The sequence below is a fragment of the Pseudozyma hubeiensis genome, assembly GCF_000403515.1.
Source record: "Pseudozyma hubeiensis SY62 DNA, scaffold: PHS47, whole genome shotgun sequence".
Taxonomy (NCBI): Eukaryota; Fungi; Basidiomycota; class Ustilaginomycetes; order Ustilaginales; family Ustilaginaceae; genus Pseudozyma; species Pseudozyma hubeiensis.
Window position 1 is genome coordinate 540,300 of NW_012133829.1, and position 9,334 is coordinate 549,633.

Here is a 9,334-nt window from a genome sequence, read left to right on the forward strand (position 1 = left end):
GAGTTTGATGCCCTGGATTTCAAGTTCATTGCTCAAGCCTGGCCCTTTGGCCTTATTGTTGCAGACTGCCTCTCATCCTTTGCTAAGACTCTTGTGTCTAGAATCCCCTCCAGCACGGGCAGATCGACGACGCGCTCGCCCAGCCTCATCGTTCCTGAGCTGGTGAAGCGTCTGGGCTTTTATGAACATCAGCAAGCCCAGGTGCAGGTCGCATTCAACACGGCGTTTATTGCTATCCTGGCCCTTAGCCTCGCATCTTCTGGAGGCAAGGTGATTCAGCAAAGCTACGGAGACATTTGCGACGGCATGGAGACCCGCGCAAGAGCGATCCTTGAGTCGCACCCCTTTTTGCGCTCTTGGTTGGAGCCCTCGGCGGAGCTTGTCAAGAAGGTAGCCCCGCTCATGAAGCGAAATCGTCACTTGACGTTCTTCAGCAATGGAAGAGACCTGGTGGCTGCAAGCGATGATATTCAGGGTCAAGACCCTGGCAACCTGCAGGTCAAGTGCAATCTGTCTTGCCACCATTGATAGTTCACTTCCAAGGCAGGCATTTGCTTATCTTTTTTGTTTCTTTTCCCCAATTACCACTTGCGCATCTTGCCTAAAATGATCACTTCACTCTCTTCAAGACTGTTAAGGCTGTGGGGTCTAAGAATCGCTTCCGCAGCCACAGCCGAGGGGTTCAGGGAGCAGAGAGGTTGTAGGGAGGAGTAATATGAGCGGGGAGCCTTGCGGATGACCGCAGAAGTGTTGCAGCACGTTACTGAGCTGCTATTGCTAGCAAATTTAAGTAGTACATGCAACAAGGAGACCTGAGACTACTTTGCAGACGGTTGCAGATAACATGATAAGGGCAGGGAGACAACGCCAGGTTCCGCGTTACCGGGGAAACAATCACCAATTAGCCAGATTGGTTGTGGAGATCCGGCGGGTGCGTGTTGGTTGTGGAGATCTGGCGGGTGCGTGAAGGTCCTAACACCTTCCAATGCGCGGGTTCCCGATCCCTGGCAATTGCCGTTGCATTGTGGGCGTAACACACCGTTTCTCCTGATTGTGGTGCGTTACTGTAGATACCGCTGAGCATGTAGTCGCATCGAATCAAGAGAGCGTGTCAGTGACAATCTGCATTGTTGAGAGAGCCGTTGTTGTGTACTTACCATCGCATGCGCCATTACTTGCCATCCATCTCGGCAAAGTAGTCCTCCTCATCGCGCTTGTTGATGCGGCGCTGGAACTCCTTGATGTCGTCCCAAGATGGGCAAGCAGGGTCGACAAGCTTGCAGGCGGTGGAGCGGCAAGTTAATGTGAAGCACGGCTTGCCACCTCGTAGGTGACCGTCCAAGTTGCTGTTATGCCCACAACGCAATGACGATTGCCAGAGATTGGGAACCCGCGCATTGGAAGGCCGATCCTGGTGTACCCCTGCTCAACTGCGGCAAAGACACCACCAGGGAGGACCTGTAATCCAGTGGGGCCACCAGATCCCATCTGTCTCTCCCTGTCAATTGTATTTTATTCTACACTCCTGTAGGAAAAAATCCTAGACCTGATTTGATTGAGTTTCCCACCAACGCTGCCTGCAACGTACCAGACCACCGCGCCCAGTAACTTGCCCCTGGCCTCATGCTCCCCCCCACCGGACCTTGAGGTTGTCAGACCCCAGGGGCATAACAAGGAGCTGGTGAAAATCAAACGCTCACAAAGGAAACTCAGCGTCACCATTGCTATACCTGTCAAGGAAGAAGCAAAGGTCAGTTTCAAGTACTTCTAAACGGATGTGATGAGTGCTGCTTGAGACGACGCTTGTGTTTGTTGACTTGACGGAGCAAGAGTGTTAAGAGAAGAACCATTGCAAGGAGTTGGGACGATGATTGTTGGTGTCCGTGATCAAGGAATCAGCAAAATCGATCACAACAACCGCCTGCAGTCGTGGACACCAGAGCAAATTCCGCATTGAATACAAGTCCCAATGACTGTTATGCCCCTGGAGTCTGAGGAGCTCAAGGTCCGGTGGGGGGGAGCATGAGGCCAGGGGCAAGTTACTGGGCGTGGTGGTCTGGTACGTTGCAGGCAGCGTTGGTGGGAAACTCAATCAAATCAGGTCTAGGATTTTGTCCTACAGGAGTGTGGAATAAAATACAATTGACAGGGAGAGCAAGGTGGGGTTTGGTGAAGCCACCGGGCCTTAGGCCTCTCCCCGGTTGTGATCTTGCCGCAGTTGAACTGGGCTGCACCGGGATTGGCTTTCCAATGTGCGGTCTCCCAATCCCTAGCAATCCAAGTTGCGCCGTGGGCGTAACACACAAGAGACTTTGGCAGCAATGCTAGAGGCAGCAACAGTGAGAGCAGACATAGGAGCTCAAGCAACTGAGATGGTGACAGGAGCATCTGCACTCAAAGAGAGACGGCCCAAAGTCTCTGCCATCTCACTGGCGTCAGTCTTGAAGACAGTACTGCTTCTCGCCTCCCTGTGCACTTGGTTGAACTCCTGGTTTGTATTAGGATGCATGCAACAGAGTGGGCACGCCAAAGAGATGGAGCTGACAAGAGAAGAGTGCGCAGGACCGCCGCTGTGCTCCTTGAATTCCTGTGCCAGATGAATAAGAGTCTTGCAGAGACAGCATGACACAGAGTTAGTTCAGATGAGGCAAAATGGCAAAGGGTTCTCGGCTAGGCCCTAACCCTAAAAGCTCGAGCCCCCAGAGTTGCAAGAGGCTGTTGTTGTTGAAGGACGGTTGTGGTCCTGACAGGAGTATATGTTGCACACGCAGACGTTCACTCAGACTTTGGCAAACTCCTGCAGACCGGGACAGAGCGTAGGGACAGATGAGGTGTTGTGACACAGGTTTGTGTCAGGTAGCAAACGCCCCTAGTAAGGCTGCCTTGTTCTTGTGCGGTGTACTGACATGCAACTATCTTCGCACTTCATTGTCTTTCTTTTAGCTCCGACAGTTTGAGAGGTGCTTGCGCCCAGCCTTTCGATGCTTTACGTCACAGAATGAGGCAGTCGATCGCCATAAAGCACGGTCAAGGACCGCTCTGGTAGCCGATATGCATTGAAGACTAGGCGCCGAAAGATCAGGCCGCATGCATTCACAGAGCTTCCTTAAGAAAGCATGTCGTCTTCTCACACGTCCACTTCGGCAAGGTACAATCCTAAGCTTCAGACTTGATTGCGAGGATGGCACTGACTCTTGTGATCGCTTCAGATTCAGTCTCAAACGCGCTCGACGAAGCCTTCTGACCTGAGAGGTCAGCAAGCCATATTCTCAGCGCATGTTTCGGTGCAATCATTTGTTGTAAAGAGAAGCTAGTGACGGGTACAACGTACTTTTCTTGTCGATCACACAGCTTTTCCCAACCTAGTGACTTTGGGAGCCGTGAACTACAAAGACTTTGTAACGAAAACCTCGACAGAGAGCGACATACCCGAACAGGGTTGCCGTCCTGTCAGAACTACGGTTGATTGTCCATTCTCTGTGAACAGACAGACAGAAATCGCTCATTGGATTCTGGCGATGTCTTTCTCAAAAAGCCGTCAAGTATGGTACGTTCTTTAAACAAAGAATCTCGTCGATTTTGGGAGCATCTCGCACAGCCCACCATGTGCCAAAGTACAAGTCGTTTTGTCAGATCAACGGCCTGCTGTCTTGACTCATATGGTGCTTTTGGTCGCAAAGGGATTCGCATTCGGATTCCGCTCCTTGATCAAATCACGATTCGTAGACTCAGAAGAAGGCATCCGATCACCGGATCCTTGTTTTGAACTGTGTCTCTTGTTCACATTCCGCACACATCCCGGCTGCTACATTTGGTCTGTTGAGATGCACAGATAGTACGTTCGCCATGTAGCAGTGGTGTGCGAGGCTCTCCTTACACAAGCGGTGAAGCAGTCTTGCACCAATCTTCATACGGCTCTACTTGCTGCGATGTGCGACGAATCGGTTGTACTGTTCTTGCGCAATCTCACACTTTGCTTTTTGTTAATCTTGTGGAGGTGTCGTGCGAGTTTTTTCGACATTCTTCGCGGCTTCGTCTCGAATTGACACTTTCACTCTTCCGCCATCATCGCAACACTACCCTCCTTCCACCTCATCCAAACATGGCCGACATCGAAACCTCAGAAGCCGGACCCTCGGTTCCCACCGGTCCCCAACCACGTGAAGTCGTCTACTGCGCCGTCTGCACCTTTCCGCCCGAGTACTGCGAGTTCGGTCCATCCCCTTCAAAATGCCGTTCGTGGTTGCAAGACAATCAGCCCGAGCTCTACTCGAAGCTCTGGTCTGAAGAAGCCATCTCGACGAACTTGGCGAACCTCACCACCAAGCAGGCCGAGGATCTGGAGAAGGAAGCAGCAAAGAAAGAGCGAAAGACGGTCGCCAAGGCAGAACGTGCACGTGCAGAGATGGCTGCTTCCAGGATCGTCTTGAAGAAGGAAGCTAGGACCAAGCGAAAGGTCACAACGAGCATCATTGGCCTGCATCTGTTCAGTCCGCCGCTACCCGCACTCAAGGTTGTTGCAAAAGCGTAAGTTGCACTCTCAAGTTGTGCCTTCAAAGTTTGCTTCGAGACGCATCACTGACCCGGTCTTTCTTAACATTTCATTTGCGAAACACAGTCTGTCCTCGAGATTCGCAACAGGTGCATCCGTAAGCAAGAGCGTCCAGAACCCAGGCGTCGACGAAATTGTCGTCCAGGGCGATGTCGCCGATGACGTGCGCGATCTCATCCTCAGCCGCACAAAGCCTTTCCACGAGCTTCCCTCCGAAGCAGATGGTGGTCCCTCGGAGAAGAACGTCGCTATTGAGGAGGACAAGAAGGTCGCCAAGAAGGCTGCCGCTGCAGGTGCTGCCGCTCCTGCCGATGATTGATCAGATGCAACAGGTCACTATACCGCAAAGTAATTCGTTCTTGCTCTGTTCCAACGAACCAAGGTGCTTGTGCTCGCGTGCGTTCTCTGGCAGAGACGTCGTGCTGTTTGACTAAGAAAGAGACCTTCCGCCACAGACGAAGGACTGGCTACATGATGCGGGAGGAAGCGTAACAACGACTGTGCCTCATGTACCTTTATTCATACATTTGTTTGCTTGGCTATCGTCTGTCGGCGAGGCTGACAAATCGCGAGGACAAGCACGGCAGGCGTTGCTCGGGATTGCACCAGAAACAAGACAACGGAAAGCGTGCACCTGCCACACCGACAAACCTCGCAACGGTTTTCACTCCCCGCTGAAACTCGTGATGATGTCAAGAGCATTGCGATGAGAAGCTTCGGATGACCCGTTGAGTTTGACAGCGTTTCAGATGTGACTCTTCGTGAAAAATCGGCAGTCACGTCATGAGGGCAACACGCGGTGCCTTGACGTGTCATACCAACTTTAAATTGTGTGGCTCTCGACGTCAAGTATCGCATCCAAGGATTTGCCAGGTTTGACGGACTTCTTGCACACACTCATTGAACAGGCGAAGACAAGCACCTTGATAATTCGAGCCGATCGGGTTGGCAGAATGATTGAGAGGATTCGCAAAAAGGTATAACTGCTACGCGACGAGCCAATCAGCTCGACGAGTGCATGCATAAGTACAAACTAAAATCAATCTCAAGGACGGACGAAGTGAGACCCCGTCTATGCCATGGACGTCTCGGTACGCTTCTCTCCAGCACCGACGAGGTTCCTGTCGAGCTCGATGAGAGGCTGAGGGCGCTCGACGTTCTTTTTCCTGAGCACCTGGGTCTTGAACCAGTAAGGGAGAGTCTTGGTGTTCTGGTGCTTGATGAACGTCGCGTGAGGTACGTCGAACACAGCATCAAGCTCCTCCAGAGTGTAACGAGCCGTTTCGGGTACGAAGAACCAAATGAGAATGAGAGCCATGATGTTGAGACCGGCGTAGAAGCCAAACGCACCCGTCGGTGTCATGGCGGTTCGCATTCGTGGGAAAGTGATACTAAGCACCGCTGCCCAGAAGAGACACGTCGCAACAGCCCATGCCATGCCCTGCTCTCGCTGAGCAAGAGGGAAGACTTCGGCCGAATAGGTGAAAGGCACTGGACCTTCTCCGACTGAATAGAACGCAGCGAAGATGTAGATGAAGAGCGCTACGAGACCAAGTCGAGTCTTGTTACCCTCGCCAGGGATCAAGAAGCAGAGACCTGCGGCGAGCAAGGTCCAAGCCATCTGAGGGAAAGTGAAGAGCAACAAGCTTCGACGACCGAACGTATCGATGGTAATGAGCGCGGGGAACGCGAACAGGAAGTTGATGGCTCCGAAGCCTACCGAGGCGTACAGCGCTTGCTTTGCTGTCGATCCAGAATCTTTGAAGATCGTAGAACTGTAGAAGGCAATAATATTGATACCGCACATCTAACAAATTAATGATCGTCGACCAATAAAAAGCGATGATGTTGATACCGCAGACAGCGCAAAGTAGATGGCGATGACGTTGATACCGCAGATAGCGCAAAGTAGATGGCGATGACGTTGATACCGCAGGTAGCGCAAAGTAGATGGCGATGTTGTTGATGCCGCACACAGCGAGTGTAAGATAGTGTACGGGCGTCAAGCGAAGTGTGGCGATGGTTGGATTCAAGTAGGAACGATCAAAGGGCAAACGTCAGTTCCTGTCACGTCGGCATACGCCTCCTTGATGAATCTCGTAACAACTTACCTGCTGAGCGAGCATGACGGTGGTGGCAGCGGCGGTAGCGCGACGAACACGGGGAATGGTGAAGAGCTCCATGAAACGCTTGACGTAGGTCTCGCCGCGGATGATCTTGCTTTCTTCGACAAGCTGAACGTGAATGTAGTAAAGGTCACGGCAAGCCTGGATCTTGTTGTGGCGGAGACGGATGAGCGAGCGAAGAGCTTGAGGGTAGCGGTTCTTCTTCATCAGCCAACGAGGCGACTCGGGGCAGAAGTAGATGAGGATAGCCAGAGGCAATGCGGGGATGAAAGCAGAGCCGAGCTGGAGACGCCAAGCGATCTTGCCGACGTCAGCGACGGCAACATTGGCAAGAAATCCGAGGAAGATACCAAAGGCGGTCCACAGCTGCCATCCCATGACGAGCGCACCTCGAATCTGAGGGGGCGAGTTTTCGGCTGCGAAAACCGGGACCGTAGATCCTTTTGCTCCCATGCCGATTCCGAGAATCAAGCGCACAATGAAGAGCTCGTACCAGTTGTGAGTAAGACCAGAGCAGATAGGCGTGACGATAAGGATGATGGCGGTGATAAAGATGCAGCCACGACGGCCGAACAAGTTATTGAGCGGGTCAGAGAGCCAGCATCCGAGCATGGCACTGGCAATGTAAGGAGCGGCGTTGACAAGACCGACGAGCCACTCGTTCTTCTGAGCTTGTGCGTCGGTGATGTAGCCCGGTTGTCCAGGAAGGACGCCGACGGGAGACGACTCGGGGATACCGAATTCGGTTGGGAAACTGAGGTTGGCGCCGTTGGAACCAGTCTGATCCCAACCCTGAGTGGCGGCGCCGATGGAGCAGACAAAGATGGTCACGTAGAGGAGAAGGGGGTGCGACCACTTGTTTGCGTACTCGTGAGCGATGGCATCCTTCTCGTCCTGAGACAGCTCGTCGATGGCGTTGTACTCTGCAGGACGCTGAGCGAGCAGAGCGCCCTTCTTGAGCATGTCGAGGTCATCGGTAAGGCCTTTCTCCTGGGCAAACTGCTCGACGTTGCGAAGCAGCTGCTCCTTGGGGATGCCTGTGAGAGGGTTGTTGACCTTGCCCTCGCTCGACTCGGTCTTGGAGATGTAGTGGACAGAGTCGGTGTGGGAGCTGGCGTCCTCGGTGGCGATCTTGCCAGCGCCGGGCTTGTCGTCGACGTGCGACGTCTTTTCTTCGAGAGCAGCCATCTTGGAGAGAGGCAGGCGTAGAAATGGAGAGATGTGTAGAGCGTCGGACGAGAAACTACTTCGCTAGCCAGTTTATATATGCTGGGGGCATCTCATTTCATTCGCTTAGTGCAAGCGGAGACGGGGTGCTAGATGCTCAGACTTTTGATGTGGGGCCACGCTCATGCGGCCATGGTGCCCCGCAAAGCGAGCGCTTTGTTTTCCCCCACGCTGTGCTGTCGAGTTAGACGCGAGGAGGGCAAAGTCAGAGTCTCGTTTCGAGCTTCGAATACACCATGCAACCGCGTAGCCGAGGTTCACACGCGGCGAGACACCTGATTGGCTGTGTTGGGACGCTCTTCAGAGACGTTGCAAGACCATGTAGTCACAAGACGCCCCGTCGTCAATGACCGATCGAATTCATGCACACTACGCACACTGTGTAGCGGCGAAAACGCTCTCGAGCGACAGTCTCAAGTCGCTCGTTATGCTGCCTATTGTAGAAAAGGACAAGGATGGATTCGCAGCCAAGCATTCTGTGTTCGGGGTATGGTTCAGACGCCACTCATCGCGGACAGCGGAGTCGATATTGAGCGGCTGTTTGTTTCCGTTGGAAACTCGTACACGGCTACGAAGCTACGACAAGTTGCCGAAACTTGCTTTCTGTTCCCCACGCTCTGCACGAAGGTAGCGTATTTGCAGGAGGCTGCAGCTGCGCGCTGACTGAACACCAGCGTCGGAGTGTTTGCGGAAAAAGTTGACCAAGGATGCAAGGCGCGACACAGTGGCGCAGCCTTTGCTCGCGGGGAGTTTCCTAGGCGCCATGGATGCTTCGAAGTGACTGTTCTGCCGCGAATTCAATTCCGCCGAGAACAGCGAACGCTTCCCCGCCAAACGTTGCCGTAGACTGAGGCCGATGGATGCCTTTCCTCCCCCGCCTTTCGGTCGATCTGTCGGACAGCCGAGCTGGAACTCGAGACTTGGCAAAAGCCATCCTCGCTCTCGAAGTTTCATTCTCTCCAACCGAGCTGCGCGCGTCAAAATCGGTCTGCACAGCAACTCAAACTTCGTATACAAACTCGCTCTTGTCATTTTCGGTTCAGTCTGGCACGATAACACACAGTGAAGCTGAACTGATTGTAACGGTCTGCATTTGGATGCTCGTATGGCTGCCACATGTTCTCTCACCAGGAACGATCGCGCGACTAGCTCTTGCGGAAACGTCGTCGCCAAAAGCAAAGGCTGCCGGCCATGTTCACGCCTTGATGGCGGAGTTTTAACCGCTACCTGCGTTCTGTATTCGCCGGTCTTTTTCTCCCACCGGTCCCCCACAATCCTAACAGCGCAACTGCCCCGCCGACATCTCTGATCTTCGGTGGTGACAGAGCGTGCTGTCTTCAAGGCTGCCTCGCCATCCGGCGCGAATTCTTGCCAGGGCGGGTAAACTCTCTCCCCTCCTCTCTCTCTCTCTCTCTCTCTCTCTCTCTCT

At 53.3% G+C, this 9,334-nt stretch overlaps 4 protein-coding genes across 4 annotated transcripts in view; 1 reads left to right on the plus strand and 3 right to left on the minus strand.

Annotated features, from left to right (window-relative positions):
* Nucleotides 1–1,171: 1,171 nt before the first annotated feature.
* PHSY_005209 (hypothetical protein) lies at nt 1,172–3,690 on the minus strand (the record flags this gene model as incomplete). The annotated part of the gene is made up of 3 exons (XM_012335820.1): nt 1,172–1,346; nt 1,643–1,730; nt 3,597–3,690. The coding sequence occupies 3 exons, from the start codon at nt 3,688–3,690 to the stop codon at nt 1,172–1,174; spliced, it is 357 nt and encodes a 118-aa protein (XP_012191210.1).
* Nucleotides 3,691–4,102: 412 nt separating this feature from the next.
* On the plus strand, nt 4,103–4,871 carry PHSY_005210 (cell wall organization and biogenesis-related protein, putative; the record flags this gene model as incomplete). The annotated part of the gene is made up of 2 exons (XM_012335821.1): nt 4,103–4,527; nt 4,619–4,871. 2 exons carry the CDS (start codon nt 4,103–4,105, stop codon nt 4,869–4,871), a joined length of 678 nt encoding a protein of 225 aa, XP_012191211.1.
* Nucleotides 4,872–5,624: 753 nt separating this feature from the next.
* Nucleotides 5,625–7,866, minus strand: PHSY_005211 (sugar transporter; the record flags this gene model as incomplete). The annotated part of the gene is made up of 2 exons (XM_012335822.1): nt 5,625–6,359; nt 6,664–7,866. The coding sequence occupies 2 exons, from the start codon at nt 7,864–7,866 to the stop codon at nt 5,625–5,627; spliced, it is 1,938 nt and encodes a 645-aa protein (XP_012191212.1).
* A 615-nt stretch (nt 7,867–8,481) lies between these two features.
* Nucleotides 8,482–9,334, minus strand: part of PHSY_005212 (replication factor subunit) — a gene marked incomplete at both ends in the record, with an annotated part of 1,204 nt that continues 351 nt past the window's right edge. Inside the window, one exon of the mRNA XM_012335823.1 lies at nt 8,482–8,795. Coding sequence (XP_012191213.1) covers nt 8,482–8,795 — 314 coding nt within the window. The remainder of the gene's footprint in view (nt 8,796–9,334) is intronic.